At 40.9% G+C, this 16554-nt stretch overlaps 1 protein-coding gene across 3 annotated transcripts in view; it reads left to right on the plus strand.

Moving 5' to 3' along the window:
• Positions 1 to 2930: 2930 nt before the first annotated feature.
• Positions 2931 to 16554, plus strand: part of UBE2J1 (ubiquitin conjugating enzyme E2 J1) — a 28776-nt gene continuing 15152 nt past the window's right edge. Inside the window, exons 1-4 of one of the 3 annotated variants that reach the window (XM_069011164.1) lie at positions 2931 to 3081; positions 13938 to 14011; positions 15690 to 15821; positions 16380 to 16464. In XM_069011164.1, the coding sequence (XP_068867265.1) occupies positions 3051 to 3081; positions 13938 to 14011; positions 15690 to 15821; positions 16380 to 16464 (322 nt within the window). In that variant the 5' untranslated portion in view covers positions 2931 to 3050. Of the gene's footprint in view, positions 3082 to 5903; positions 5991 to 13937; positions 14012 to 15689; positions 15822 to 16379; positions 16465 to 16554 lie in introns of those variants that run through there. The other 2 variants (XM_069011162.1, XM_069011163.1) reach the window with 2 other exon arrangements.

Genomic DNA, 16554 nt, shown 5'->3' on the forward strand with positions numbered 1-16554 from the left:
CAACTCTGCATGCTGACCTTTGTGATTCCCATTCCTGCTGGCTAAGCTCCCTTCTAGGACATTTAAAATCAGTTCTTCAAGGATCTTACTGTTAAAAACAAGAGACTATATTGACTGAAATGCTCGCAATTCTTCTGAACTGAGGGAAAATGCAGGATACATTTCTCTCAGGTATAGAGAGCTATGTATATCAGATGCAGCTATATATATATATCCATCTAAAAATACCTAACTAGGGTGGTCTAGAACACAGATGACTTAGCTTAACCCCCTTTGCAGCTCACTGAAAAATGCAGGAACTTTTAAAGCATGATTTGTTGGGTGTACAGCTAACATCTATTCCCAGCAAGATGAACTCCCAGTTCTCTCAATCAGCTATAAAGCGAGCCTCAGGAAATCAGTTCAGAAATGTGTATCCAAAGTCTGCAAGTGTTCAGCAGAATTCTGCCCATATATTTACTCTGACTTGGCCTTTCTTTCACAGTAAAAACACCTTCAATTGAAAAATTTTCATTTTATCAAACCTTATGATGTCATTAATTTTGTAATTATTTTTGCACAGAAAGGGCCTATATGCTACTAGGTGGATCTATCAGTCTCTGGACCTGAAGCTAGGTGGATCTATCAGAGTCTCTGTTTTTATCCAAAGACAACTACAGAAAAGTACATAGAAACATGAGAAAAAAATTCAGTACAGATTCAGTGTGGCATTAAATAACAAAATCTTTGTTGCAGCAGTGTTCAGGCAAACTTTCAGTTTCTATGCGCTTCAGCTGAGCATGTTTATTTTTTCACCAAGTTAGATCATATGACAGGATACACAAGCTACATGAAGTGCTGCCAGCATGTAGGATTTGACTGCAATTTTGCTACTATATTTGGTGTTTGGTTTTAAAACCCACAAGTTCTAGTACAAAATGGCTTCTTCCTGCAAAAGTCTAAACAAAAGGCAGATGAAAACACAAATCCAAAGGGTATTTTTAACCAGAGGCAGGAAGAGGAGGGAGGCTGCTGCTTCTGGACTGGCAACGCTGACTGTGCAAGAGCTCTGCAGTGCCAGCTCCTCATGTGCCCCAAGCAGCTGCTGAGGTATGGGGCTGGGAATTAATCCCCAGATCTCTAACTGTATGCTGACTACCTTGTAGGAATCAGCAGTTTTATCTGGCAGCATTCACGTCCTGCAGCTCTGACTTTTAACTAACGGTACATCTGAAAATGAAAGCAGGCTTGTTCTGCTAGCTCTGCACAATATCTCATGGCGATTCCCCCAGCTCCCAGCCAGGCCACACTGTAGCTTACTTAAATGGGGGAAATGTGCACCTCCTTTCAGCATTACTTCTCTTGCTTTAAGTCTATTCAGCTTATTTTCAATAGTGCTTAGCTGTCATGCAGTTAGAGTGACTATCTTTTTTTTAGCTGAAAGCCCAAGTTTCATATTAACTGCAGGTGCTTCCTCCTTGAACTATAAAAAATGACACTGTGCATCCAGGGTCAAAGGCCAGAGCCCAGAAGGCAAAGCTGAACTCCACATGACACTTATGTAGTACCACTTTATCCTATCAATGTTATAACACAACTTCAAAAATTATCTTCAACCAAAATAGATTCCAGAACTTTTTACATGGAAATCCAGATTTCTGAATGCAAAATACCTCTTTCATACTTTGGAGAAGGGCACGATTTAGTGACAGATCGTCCCAACGCCCTTCTCCAGCTGCACAGCAAGGTGGCTCTGGAAGATAAGGAAAGACGAGGCATACTTATGACCAAAAGTTTGTGAACCTGACAGCCAGTGCCTGCAGCTCACTGTCTCAAGTGGTCAGAAATGCTGAAATGTCATCAAGAGTTGATGGCCATTTAATGTACCTTAGGGTGCTTTCGTTGCAAGAGGGAACCCCAAGGTCTGATGCCATATTTTCCCATCTCTATACATTAATAACCCTTTCTATTATTCATAGTGCTTTGTCCAGTAAAAATTATGATAACTTTTTCCCTTTGAAAATTTTGCTAGTTGTTCAGGAGTAAAGTCCCTTTCTTTACTTATTGAAGGGAAGACTAACACATTGTTTTGCGTTTGAGAACATGACAAGGTGAAAAATATGTACCTACTCAAGTATTTTTATTTACAACTGTTTGCCATTGCTGTTCAAAGAGGGAAAGAGAAAAAGAGAACTAAGACATCAAAACATAAATAATTATTTTTCTTAGTATGATTATGAAGAATATAAAAGTAACATGAAATTAGGGACAATTCATTTCACAGGTGAAATGAAGGACAATATGAGCTAGATATGAGCTTCAAAGTTATGATGAGGACAAGCATATTTTTTTCTTATTTACAGCTTGTACTGAATCAAAAGGAAATGGAGACTCCTGAGATTCTGACCACTTTAATTTAGATATTTTCTTAGCAATATATTCTTAAAAGTGCTATCCCAAGCATATTACGCCTATAACCAGGGGGAAGAGAAACAGTTGCAGATATAAATATCCCTCTGTCACTCTGGCATGGAAATGATGGCTATCAAGTCACACTCTTGCTGGTAAGTCTTACCTAAAATAATAATCATTGGCGTATGACACCATTTCAGTCTTTCATGATCCTGAAAACCAAGAAACAAGATCCTACTAAGTCTCACAGTGAAGTCCTTTGGGCGGGGTGGGCGTTGGGTCTGTGGGGGTCCCGAAAGCCCCCTTTCCGAGCCCCCAGTTTTCAAACCCATCGAGGTCCAGAGGCACCTCGCCCCATCTCCTCGGCAGGTCGGGGCGGAGCCGGGCCGGGACGCAGAAGGGACACTGTCACTCGCCCAGCCACCGCGGCCCGGGCACGGCAGCACCGCGTCCCCTCCCGGCTGCGGTTCCGGGGCCGGGCCCGGGGCGGTGCCGGCGCAGCAGGTGCCTCCCCCCGCGGTCACGGCGGGGCTGTCGCCGCCGCTGCCACGTCAGGGGAGTGTCCCGAGGCGAGGCGGGCTCGGCCGGGCCCGGCCTTCCTCCTCCGCCCCTTGCCCCCGCCACCGGAGCCGCGGACGGAGCGAGCGGTGCCCGCTGCCATGGAGGCCCGGTACAACCTCAAGAGCCCGGGTAGGCGGCGGGGCCGGGCGGGGGTGGCGGTCGCTCCTTCACGGGCTGCCCGGGCCGCTGCGGGCGGGCGCGCCCGCCTCGGGGCTGCCGCGGGTCGCGGAGGGGCCGGGGCCGAGGCCGCGGCTGGGAGGAGGGCCGGGGGCCGCGGCGGCGGGTCCCCTGCGCTGGGGCGGTGGCGGCGTTCAGGCGGAGGCCGGCCGGGATCGGTTCGCCTTGCCTTCGCAGTGCGATGGCGTTGAAACCTTCCTCCGAGCTGTAATTCGGTTCAAAACACCCCGACCGCCAAGTCTGTGTGCCCACGCATTTTTTGGTGGTTCGTGGAAACGTACCTTTGAACGTTTAGTCAGGTGGCCGTGCCCTGTTCCCCGGGGCATCGCCTCCTCTCCGACTAGGTGCGTGTGAGGGGACAGACTGCCAAGGATAACTTGGCGTGTGTGCCGTCAGTTTGTTTTGCAGAAGTGTTTCTGTACAGGCTCTATTCACTTGTGTGTCTGTATTTGTTCACATGTCTGGTTTGACAAGTTTGCATGTTAAAATTCATGCCTGTAACTCCTGGCCTTTCCTTTGAATCCTTGAAGTGAGAGGGACGCCTCAAGAGATGTGGGTGATGCCTGGAGAAACAGCGCTAGAAGGGAAGGTTTTGATTCCTAGGAAGCAAATAGTGTACAGGCAATGTTCGCCCGTATGGGCTGTGTTGGAGCAGTGGCTTCTGACCGGCTGTGCCAGGGCTTCACCTTCTGAGAGCTGCTTGCACAGCCAGAGGCCTGACACTGCCGAAGCAAAACCTCATCCACAGCTTGTAAGGGCTGGTCGGGTTTGTGTGTCGGCTGTCGTCCTGCCCCTGCTTTCCCCTAACCAGGTGTTGAGAAATAGGCATTATCGGCTTCATGTTATTATGATGAATAGTGGCTTTATTTTTTAATCATACCGTCCTGTTACCAGCGTGGGAGGTGGGGAGAAACTGAATGTTACGGTGAGTTGTGCTTTACAAATGTCAGTGACATGCTTGTTTACAAACATATCTCATGCAGATGATGTGTCTGTTGCTAAATTATATCCTTTAGTCTCACCCAACCCAAGTTGCATAACCCAAAGATAAAAAGAATCACTAAGCAAATGATTAACTTGTTGTCATTTAAAATATCAGGAATGAATACTTTTTTTAGGGAGACATGCAGGATGTGTCCCATATGTGAATGTACAAGGCCACACAAACATGCTCACTAGTTGTGGTTTGCCACGTCATGGGAAACAGTGGTGGTGTACTGTATGACAAGCACCTGGGATCTGGGTGGAGAGGACAAATACTTGTGGCTTAATTTAGAAATGTTCTTCCCCTTTGTTGTTACTTGTCTCCCGTATATTCAAGAGAAAATTACCTTTACTGGAATTAATTTTCAGCACCTGTGTTATTCTGTAGTAAAATGAACTTTATGCAGCAAAGACAAATAATTCATACAATGGATCAATATTACTTCTCCCTGTTAAACATGTTTGGTTCCATATTAATATATTAAACTATTTCTTTCTATATAGAGACTGACAGTTTATAAATTATATAAATAACTTTTAAAACCTCTATAACGATTTAAAATGTTGATTTCAATAGTCAATATGTGTGAAATCGTTCACTGAGCAGATGGGCAGAAAGGTGTTGAATAAGTATAAAAAATATTTTAAATAAATATTGTTTCTTCAACAGTTGTCCATTAAAATGAGTTGACTGTAATTATGTATAGCCACTGCTTTTAGTCTGGCACTTTACTTGCTAACCAGGTAGATAAGTATATGTAATTACTTAATAGTTCTGTGCATGTTTTACAAATTCTGATCTTGTTACAGTTACATGTGCAGTTTAGTGGTGGTATCTTACTCTTGCCATTCAACTACAGGCTTAAGATGGAACTGTAGAATATTCTAATATTAAGATGGTTTCAATTAATGTAAATGCACTAAAATACATAAAAAGAAGTCCACCATATTTTCTATTTCAAGAGGTTGTGTCATCTCCGAACTAAAGGGATTATTTTGGTAACTGAGCCCTCTAGGGCTTTAGAACAAGTAACTGTCCTTGTGCCTGTTGTTGTTCCTTTGCCTGTAATAGAGGAAGAACCAAGCTGCTAACCTTTAGGTCAGCTTTAGGGATTTGGAACATGCTATCTTGAGACAGAGTGGAAAAAGTAATCGTTTTGTACCTGTACAAGAGGCTTCTACTGTTGAAATCTGCTTTTGGACTTGAGCAAACTGCAAATGGTGACTTCCATCTGCTCAGTAGTTTTTAAAAGGGCAAATCCTAGTAACCCTTTTAGTATAAGTTGCTTTAATGTAATGTTATAGGTGAAAACACACTTTTAATAGGAAAATTTTGGTAAAAGAAACACGTGTTTTTAATTGATCTTTATTTTTAAGCCAAATTGTGCTGTAGAATTATGAAGCACCTGAGGTTCATCTGTGGTTAATACCTTGATTCCTCTTCTATGAATATGCTGGGCCAGATTGATGGGTGGGGATCATTTAGGCTCTCCAGTGCTGTACTTTTTGTGTGCTCTCTAACAGACCACAAAAGAGCAATATTGCTACACAGCTTTGTCCTGCTGCTGATTGCTCCTAGGCAATGTGTTCATCTTCTTCCTTATCCCTGTTTCTACAGCTAATATTAGTTCATCCCAACATATCTGAAAGATGGTAACTCTCCACAGCACAAAGCACATTGTTCCGCTGCACACCACATCTGTGTCAATGAGAGGCAGCGCAGCTCTGACAGGTCTCAGTTTGCCATAGGTACAGGCCATGGCCAGTGCAGGTCTGGGATGGCCAAGTGGCTCCTGTTTCCTGCCAGTTACTCTTTGTAAGAGCAAGGAGCCATGGAAGAATTCACCTGATGCTGTCTTCTCACGCTGCCCATGAACGTGAGTTTCCTTTTTATTTCTTCCCAAAAAGACTGGTAATTTTGGAAGGGATGAAATTTCGCACTTCACACTTCAGGCTTCTTTGTATTGCTTCAATAAGGCAAAGCCTTGTAAGCTGTTACTTCATATTTTTGTGTGTATTTTTAGCTCTTGTAAAAGGGCAGGCTATTTTCTGTCATAGGATTTCAAAATGGTTTAGTTAGTGTATATCAGCCTGCTACCACATGGCTGATAAACCTCTCCCATCAATATTAAAGCTCAGCTGACTAAAGCACAGACTTCATCCTCTTCATGCCTCAGGAACATCCCTATTTTCTGAAATTTATAAGACAGCTACTTGGAATAATCTCTTAACTTTTTTTTTCCCCAAGGGCTGTGACCCTTAGCCTGCTGTAAGATCAGACACCAAATCTTGTAGTCACTGCTCTTGTAGTGACAATCTCTCGCTTTTGCGTAGGCTGTGACCAGGCATCTGAGCTGGTATTAGCACAGACACTTGAATTATGAAGAGCTACTTACAGTGCCTCACACAGAGCCCACAAACAGCAGTGGTTTTTTAATTTTTTTTGGGCAGGGTTTGTTTTGTTTTCAGCAGGCCACCTCATCGATGATTTGATTAGCAAGGGCACTGGAGGCATAGGGAGAGCACGTGGAGGGAGGCACGGCAAGCTGTCCTGCATTTTTGCCCAGGGCAGTGCTTTGGGATCTTGGAGGCATAGGAAACGTAACAATGCTGAGATTGTGATCCTCTTAGCTGTCATCTTCAATAAGATTGCGGCTTTTTCTACAAACGGTACTTCTTTCTCCACTCCATATTTTGTACAAGTAAGTGTTCTGTGCCAACAAGCACACGTCAGTTCTTTGTTAACAAAACAGAGCAAATAGGAAGTAGCCAGTAGCCACTGTGCTGCTTAGTGTCTTCTGTGTACGAAATAAGGATAGATTATTTAAAAACAAAAAGTTGAACAGATGTTAAAATTTTATTAAGGCTGAAGAAATTGTTTGATCTTAGTGTGTTCAACAAGCACCTTGCATTTTGTAAGTTTAACCTCCCTTTGTTAACAACAACAAAAAACCCAGTTGTTTTGAATTGCAACTACAAGAAGAGTACTGTATTTGCTGCTGCCCTGAGGGAAATGAGTACTAAAAGTTGGCTGTTTCTGAGGGTTAGAGGAAAGCAAGACAAGACTAATTTAAAGGTTTTTTTCGTTTTTTTAATAGTTTTTATACTTTGTATGAGTACAGGAGGCTTGTTTGTTGTGTGAAAGAATGTATGTGAGGCTGTGAAGATGTAAAGCAGCTATTCAGGAGGCTTATGGGTCTTGAGAAAGGATGTATCCGAGACCCTGAGGGTGGAAAACAGCTGGCCTGTTTCTTCAGAAATGGTGATTCCATTTGTTTTGTAGCAGAAGTCGAAGGAACTGCCAAAGAAATGTCCTGGTCTCAGCTGGGATGGAGTTAATTTTCTTCCTAGTAGCTGGTCCAGTGCTGTGTTTTGGATTTAGTGTGAGAATCATGTTGGTAACACACAGATGTTTTGGTTGTGGCTCAGTAGTGCTTACTCTGAGTCAGGACTTTTCAGTGTCTCGTGCTCTGCCAGTGAGGAGGGGCACAAGAAGCTGTGAGGGAGCATGGCCAGGACAGCTGACCCGAGCTGGCCAAAGGGATATTCCACACTGTAGAATGTCATGCCCAGAGTATAAACTGGGGGGAGTTGGCTGGGAGGGGCTGATTGCTGCTGGGGGATGTGCTAGGCATTGGTCAGTGGGTGGTGAGCATCCCTTGTTTTTCTGGGATTTTATTTCTCTCTCTCTTTTTCGTTACCATTACTATCATGATTTTAAAATTATCATTAGTAGTTTTGTATTTTACTTTGCTTCAGTTATTAAACTGTTCTTATCTCAACCCAGAAGATTTACTTTTTCTCACTCCTGATACTCCTTGACACCAGAGTAGAGCACTGGGAGGGAATGAGCAAGCAGCTGTGTAATTTCTAGTAGCTGTGTGGAGTTAAACCAAAACATCAAATTTGAAAATAAAAGCAATTTTGGAAGCTATGGCTGCCCCAGACAGTTGTTCCAGTTCTGCAGTTAGACATTTTGGTTTTGTAAGAACAATTGCTTTGTCTTGTTACATGAGATCAAAATAAAATGGGAACTTGATTAATAAAGAACATCACAGCAGTACTGATGTTCAATGATCAGCAACTTAATTGTCTCCATTTGCTTTCATTTAGACAAAGAAGTGTGGTTTCTTTAGTATGAAAATAGTGTTCTGTACTTCATGATGTTTAAAATCATGGGGAAACTATAGGTGGTGATTTTAAAATTATGTTGTTCACCGTTTTCAAGAGTCTGAGACTGAAATTTTAATTCTTCTTCATTTTGCCCATTCCTCTAGCACAGGAGGATGTAGTTTTGATAAGGTGATCACTGGTAGTATGGCAAGGATTGTTAGCATTATGGGTTGCTTCTTCTACTGCTGGCTTTCTGGTGCCACAAGACTGAAAAATGTGTAAGTATCTGTACATCTTTGCATGGCTGCTGAGTTGTCAGAGCAAAGATTTGTGTTGTCCCATCACAGAGGTGGTAGGGAATACTTTATAAAAGATATTTAAAGGAACAGAATATATAGTATATTCTCCTCATCAGTGGTTTAAAGGACTTGCCCAACTGAAGCTTTGTCTGTCTTCCAGGGATTTTATTTTTGGATGTGACTGGGATGTTGTTTGAGCTTTTTTTTTTTGTGAAAAAGGATCAGGTATCTGGGTCCTAATGAAACTTTAATTGTAGTCTTGATTCAAAATTAATTTACTATAAACTGCTGTGCAAATTTTTATGAAAATATAGTCACATTTTTGTGAAATAGCATACAAAAATATGTACAGGTGCTCAAAAATCTATTTAAAGACAGGTGCGAACTTGGAAGGGTTAAGATGGAGGCTTCATGAATAGGCAGAAGGAATGCAGAGGTAGAGGAGAAAAGCACTATATCACTCAAGTGATACAGAGCTCACTTGAAAATATGGTACCTTGGGTTAATTTCTAGAGTAGATATCATTTAACACTGTTCTGCAAAAGGATTGTACTTGGTATTTCAGAGTAGTTGTCTCAAGCCCCCTTTTCCCCTCTTCTATTATTTTTAGTTCACAAATGATTGCACATCATTCACAGGTTCTAAGCTGTCCAGGAGAATCACATCCACAAGGAACAGGTAACACACAGGTACCTAGTGACACTGTGTGTGTCGCTGTGAACCTGTTAGAGTTGCTGTGTGTTTAGATTTACTAAGCCATTCTCTACAGAGTCCAGCAAAAAAAACACTATTGAAAAATACTGTTTTCCATATCAAAGACTTACTGTGACTCTTTGTTTTAAATATGTTTCCTTACGTGCGTCAGTGACCACATCACTAAAGGTGGGGGTTTTTTTGCTTAAAATGTCAAAGCTCTTCAAGTACTGTCATCTTACAAGAAATCCTGTGTACTTTACACATGAACTTAATCCTGACTTTTTTTAGTGATGTGATCCATTCTTTATGCAGTGGAACTACTGACAGTGTGATTCACTGTTATTTTTTCCTCTTACAAGAAATTTAAACGTTACCTTTAGTAAATGGGATTTTCTTTTGAATGCCAATGCAGTTTGGGTTCCCTGGTGCTTTGGGCTGCTGTGGGGACTGGTGATTCAGCAGGTGACTCTCTGCACTTTGACCTCTGCCATCACTTGATGGTTACACCAGCCGTGGGTCAGGCACTCTTGGCTTGATGGTCAGGTATAGAGTGGAGGGGGCAATAGAGTGGAGGGGGGAAGAAAACAAGGCCGGCTGGATTTAAGAAGACCCTCTGAACATGTCATCCATGACACATGCATGTAATTGAAGGGACTTGATGCTTGTCTCAAATGGTTTATGTGATTTCAATTTTTAAAATTTTTCTCTTTTTGTCTATTTTTTGTAGTTGTAGATAGTAGCCTCATTAATAGACAAACATGTAACAAAGATGACCTGTGTTTTACTAATAGCTTAAGTGGATTGAGTAGTTATAGAAGTTTCTCTGAGATGAAGGGTTTTATGAGAGTTTTACTTTCATTGGAAAACCTGTATTCAGTAAATAAGTTGCATCCTTTCTTGTGCTGTTTTGGTCAGCAGAGCCATAGGGAAAAATTACTACTTCTATATTTCTCCTGAGTAGACCTCTAAATCTTGCTTGAAGTGAAAAAAAAAAAAGAATAGCTGTCATAAATAAAAAGGTAGGAAACATTTGCCAAAGCAGTAAAAGCTGTCAGGTTGTTTTATTCCTCTTTCCCCAGATTAGATAAGTCAACTTGAAAGATTGAGAGATCTCTAGCTTTATGCCAGCTGTTTTGGATTCCATTATTTATTTGTTCATTATGTACTTTCTTTTTCAAACAGTACAACTGAAATTTCAGTTTGGGAATTCATTTCAGAATGAAAGGGTTGCTATGCATTTGAGGAAGATACTGTCATGAACAACCTTTTTTTTTTTCCTAAAGGAAGGGCATAATGATTTACCAAGAGAACACCGCGGATGTTCAAATCCTGTCATCCCTTTAAGCAATAATACTGACGTTTACAAAGACTGATCACTTGCGTTTTCTGTGTCCAGAAGGTGTCCTGAGCCAGTAGGTGCAGACTTGTCTAGTTGGGCACATAGCCAGCTCCACATAGCAGGAGTACTTGAATGTGACCTCCAGACATATCCAAGAGAAGCAGTTGTGTGAACTGAAGTTTCAGGGTAGCTTAAAGTAAGTGATGATGAAAGTAGAATTTGACTGGACGTGGCTTTTGGCAGAAATAAATCTAGGAATCATATATGCATATATTGTACAGATTTTGCTCATTAATTGTTATTCCACCACTCAATCCTAAAGCAAGCTGGGGGCTTTAAATTTGATTCTCAGATTTTTAATATCCATATTTTGCTTTTCAGAAAATTTTGGTAAGTTCAGTGTAACACAAGAGGCAGGCTGTCAGGCAGAGTCTCTGACCTGTAGTGTTCTCTTTCCTCCTCAGGGCAGTAGACAGCTCCCACACTTCCTGCTGGGTAGGAACTCTCCTGTAATCTCTAGTCCAGGAACTTAATTTCCTCAGCATTTAATTTTGATGAACGTTGATAAAGTGTTGCTGAGTGTATCTGTGAAACTGTGGTTATTTTTCATGCTGATGGTTATGCCACATTGAAAAATAAATTGATAATTGTGTCTTTAAAACCTGTCTTAGACAAATTCAGTGTCTTGACTTCTCTTTTGGCTGAATTAGTGATACTCTTTGACTTCATTGATAGTCTGCAATTCTTTATTTCAAATGGGCCCAAACCATTCTGATTTTTCAGAATTGCCATTGCCAAATGTTTACTCAGTGACTCAGTGTGACTTAATTGGGTTGAAATACCATAACTTGTTGAAGGCAGACTTTGTGAATTATGCTTGTTTCTTCCACCACAGTTTTTGGTAGCCAAAGGAGGAACTGTGTTCATGAATACTGCAGCAGAGCTTAAAGAAGAAACAGTTTCATGCTTTCTTCACTGGATCACGTGTTCTCAGAGTGAACCTTTATTTGCTCCAGGCTTTTCTTTGCAGCCTCTCAGTTGGCATTTTTCAGCAGTGTGGGAAGAGAAGCACAGAATGGTTTGGGTTGGCAGGGATCTTTAAAGGTCTTCTAGTTCAGCCTCCCTCAGGCAGGGACACTTTCAGTTAGATCGCAGCTCAAAGATGTGTCCAACTTGACCTTCAGTGCTTCCAGGGATGAGGCATCCACAACTTGTTCTTTGGGCAACCTGTTCCAGTGCCTCATTGCCCTCACTGTAGAGAATTCCTTCCATATGTCCAATCTAAACCTACACTCTTTGAGTTTTAAACCATTGCCTCTTGTCTTGTCACTACAGGCTGTGGTAAAAAGTTTCTTCTTTCTTATAAGCATCTTCTAGGTATTGAAAGGTCACACTAAAGTCTCCCCAGAGCCTTTTCTTCAGGCTGAACAACCCCAGTTCTCAGCCTTTCTGCTGTTCATGTGCTGCTTAGAATCATGGAATAATAGAAAGGCTTGGGTTGGAAAGCACCTTAAAGATCACCTGCTTCCAACACCCCTGCCATGGGTAGGGGCACCTTTCATTATACCAGGTTGCTCAGAGCTCCACCCAACCTGGCCTGGAACACTTCCAGGGATGGGGCATCCACAACTTCACTGGATAACTTGTTCCAGCACCTCACCACCCTCACAGGAAAGAAATTTTTCCTAATATCTAATCAAAATCTACTCTCATTTCCCCGTCCTGTTGCTACATGCTCTTATAAAAGTCCCTTTCCCATCTTTCTTGTAGGCTCTCTTCAGGTACTGGAAGGCTGAAGTTATGTCACCTGATAGATTTTTAAGATGTCCTGGGTTGCTTAATACTGAAAACTTCTTATAAGCAAATTATCTCTGTGGTAAATGAGAGCTAAATTAGATTTTGCTGTGGAATGCCCCAAGAGTGGAATAGTATTATGCTCTAATAGCTTTCCTGCAGTGAACATGGGTGACTGCACATGATGCTGTTATGGGAGACTGTATTTCTTCTTCTCTGTCTTGGTGCCTCAGCTGGGAAATCTCAGAAAAAGTTGTCTGCCTTGTCCATGGCTGCTCTGTCTTTATTAGGCTTCGTTACATACATTCTCAGTTTTCTCATGGTCACCCTTTTGCTTCATGGGGTGTTCGCTCCTGAATTAGCTCATCCTGGTGCATGCCACTCTTCTTCTGAAGGCAAGTGTCCAGGCTTGTTGGCTGTGAACCAATGCTGAGTCCAAAGCCTTTTCTGGTCCAGACTGGTTATCTTATTATTCCTCTCTAATGAACTGGTAAACCTTAATGAACATGAAAGAGACAAACTGTTATTCAGCAGAATGCTGCTACCTGTGACGTGACCTGGTGGGATTTGTAGGGTGTTTAATTGACACTTCCCTGTGGCAGCAGCATAACGGGGGTAACTGGCGGCAGCAAATTTCCACATAATCGGTGTTCTTTTTGGGTTGTAAGAAGTGAAATTCTCAAACTTTGAGCCATTGTTTATAGCTGTCCAAAAGCGTGAAGAGGAAAAGAACTTCTCACAGTAGACTGGAAGGAAAATTCCTCTGTGGGGTGTTTAGAGTTTTTTATTAGACATTAATGTATGGTGCGCATGAGGGCACCTGGAAGTACAAGTGTTGTAGCAGCTTACAAAGTGGCCAGAAGAAGGAGATGCAGAAAATACAGATGATGCTGGTATTTCTGAAGTAGAAGGTTGGAGAAGGTTACTAATGACTATCCTGAAGTTATGATAGAAAAATACCTGGGCGTTCACACTCAGTGGCAGATTCCAACTGCAGAGGTCCTGGGTAAATTTTTATGGCTAGGCATATGTGTTTCCAAACCAAATAAAAACTTCATCTCCTCTCACTGGTGATGTGTTGGTTTCTGTCCAGTATTACTGTGACCTCCCTTTGAACAACTAAGGGAGTAGTCACATAATTGTTATGGGAGGTATCAGGATAAAGCTTTTCAGCAGTTGTTAAAGATGCACATCTTTGATGTCCTGTATCATAAAATATTGAGGTTGTTAGCCATATATATCTTGTAGTCTGAAACTCTGTTAATGATACATATGTTTTTCCTCCTGTCTGGTGCAGTTACTAATATAAAACTACTTCAGTCCCAGTGTTCAGTGTTGAGAAACTCTGTGACCATGCAACATATTTTTCATAACTGTATGCTTGTATAACCCATTTAAGTTTTATTCATCGTAAGTAATTGTATCGTGTCTTGAATTATGAGCTCTAGTGAAGAAGCTGGAATATGCTGGAAAAGATTAGTTAGCTGAGTAGAGTTCTTCAAGAAATGTTTTATGTATTTTTCTATGCAATGCATATTAATTTATTTTCTTCATTTTCATGTCTTACATCTTTTTTTTTTCAGCTGTCAAACGATTGATGAAAGAGGCTGCGGAACTGAAGGATCCTACAGATCATTATCATGCACAGCCTTTGGAGGTTTGTTTCTCTATATGTTTGCAAGAGCTTGTAGTTAGGCAGTTTTATTCATATATACTCTTAATTAATATATGCTTCTCTAAAATGCATATATATTTAAAATGTGCATATTTAAATACTAGCAAACCTCTTTTTTTCCCTATGATGGAAATCAGCAGCAGAATTCAACTTCAGTGGTCTTGTAGTTCCAGGTTTTTGGTGAAAGTACATAATAGTTTTACGTTGCACCTAAGTAGTTTTATGGATGGCATGGATGTGTTTATTCCCCCATCTCCTTTCCAAGACTGTGTAAATACATAATATTTAAGTCAAGCTTTTTGTACCCAAACATGAAATCGGGCTCAGTTGTTGAGTTGCTCACTGAAATACTTAACCCAAAGTGATGTCTGAGGATTGCTATTTTGCATTTAAGAAAACCTGTGAAAAACATAAATGTGTGCAATTCTGGATGCATTGTAAGAGAGAGGGATTTCACATAAGGAGTAGCTTCTTGCCTAAACACCCGGTTAAGTTTTTGGGCTGAGAGGACAATGAAGTTCTGGTGGTTAGAAGCTTAAACAGAAAACCCTTCTAATTTCACTGGATTAATTTAAAAAAGGCACTGTTCTGTGGTATTCAGTTGGGAGGTTTGATTTTTAACTGTTTGCAGAAATGTATAACATGCTAAACATGCTCACATAATGATGCATGTTCCTAGATGCTATAAAATATACCTTATTGTCTACTAGTTTTTATCTGTACCTTGTTTCCCCTTCCTGTGGTGAAATGAAAGGTTTAATTCTTGCTATTATTTGTAACCTACATGAAGGTCTTACTTCTGGATTGGATCAGTGTCTCACTGGGAAGAGAACAGTGGCAGATGAAAGGAAATGCTGGAAATCATTACAGTTATCTCCTGTACTTGAAAAATTGTAACTAGGTGGGCAGTCCCAAGGCTGTAATACCAGTGTTTAGGATTAGCTGAGGGATTTCATTGACTGACAGCAAGCCTCTTTTAGGCTCCTGTCCTAACAGGAGGAGTTGTTCTGCTTGTAAATATTTAGGAAGTTACTGGCAGCACAAGTTCTGCTACACAAAAACCAGCTCAAAACCCCAAAGAAATAATGTTTAAAGAGGAGTTATTTATATGTCCAATGAAAATAATACTCTAAATTTCGAAGTGTACCTGTTGTGCAATAAGTAGCTGTTTCAAAATTGTTAATGGAAGAGGAAGAATAGGAATTCTCTGGGGTGTGAGTCAAGTCCCTGTGTTGACCTGGGCACGGAAGGAGCTTTGGGGAGGCTGTCATTAGTGTTCTTGGTGTAGATTTCCCCTTGGTTCTCCAGAGATTTTTGTTAACTGAGGCAAAGATCCAGTTTTCTCTTAATTGACTCAGTTTTCCATCTGCAGGGTAATAAAACTCTTGTCATAATTTATACAGCTAGCATAAAAAATTTGGATAATGAATTTGAGGGTTTTGGCGAATTATTGTGTAAGAAAATTACCAGAAAACTACAATGTTTTATCCTTAGTGCTGCATTCTAGTAACTCTCCACTTGATTTTGACTTTTTAAAACTTCTGCTGAGCACTGTTTCTTCAGCCTGTCCTTGTTCAAGAAAATGGCATTGAGTTGTCTATTTCTGTGACAAACCCTTTTTTTTTTTTTCCCACTTCTTCGATTGATGGGGGCATTTTAGGATAATCTTTTTGAATGGCACTTCACTGTTAGAGGCCCTCCAGATTCAGATTTTGATGGAGGGATTTATCATGGGCGAATAGTGCTACCACCTGAATATCCCATGAAACCACCCAGCATTATTTTGCTGACGGTAAGTAAGCATGCTTACTAGTTTTTCATGTCATCAGTTTTATCATAGGTGGAGAGAGAGAGAGATTCTTGACATTTAACATAATGTTATTTTTGTAAGAAAGGTTGCATAGTACAGTATAATTGAAGATCCAAAGTCTTGCAAGATGATTTTGGTAATCTCTAATTGCATGAAGCTTTATGCCTAATAAATTGAAGTTTTTTCCTTCGGGAGAAATCACATTGCTGATGTGATTGTCTAACATTTTGTTCTCCTCATGGGCCCACTGGGTTTCTGTTGAAAACATTGCACAGATGTAGGAAGGCAGACCTGTAGTTTGGGGCAAAGGCCTTCCTTTGTGCATAGTTTTGTAGAAGGTTTTCTTAATGCACTAATAGAGTCAGATGACAGAGTTCTGTGTTCAGCAAGCTGAATGCCAATTTTGTGAGGTGGCAGTAATATAGTTGTCACATATTGTTTGCATATGGAATTGTTTTGATCATGATTTTTACAACTTTTATCAAAACTCAAGAGTTAACTTCTAGCATGTTTTGTTGTATCCTCCTTCTTCCTTTGAAGGCAAATGGCAGGTTTGAAGTGGGGAAGAAAATTTGTTTAAGCATCTCAGGTCATCATCCTGAAACATGGCAGCCTTCGTGGAGTAGTAAGTAACAATTATTTGGAAAATGTTACCCCTGTCAAACTACTTGTTTCTTAAACAATTTATATTCTTAAATATGTTTCTTAAATATTT

The sequence above is a fragment of the Aphelocoma coerulescens genome, chromosome 3 (assembly GCF_041296385.1).
Source record: "Aphelocoma coerulescens isolate FSJ_1873_10779 chromosome 3, UR_Acoe_1.0, whole genome shotgun sequence".
In the NCBI taxonomy this organism is placed as follows: Eukaryota; Metazoa; Chordata; class Aves; order Passeriformes; family Corvidae; genus Aphelocoma; species Aphelocoma coerulescens.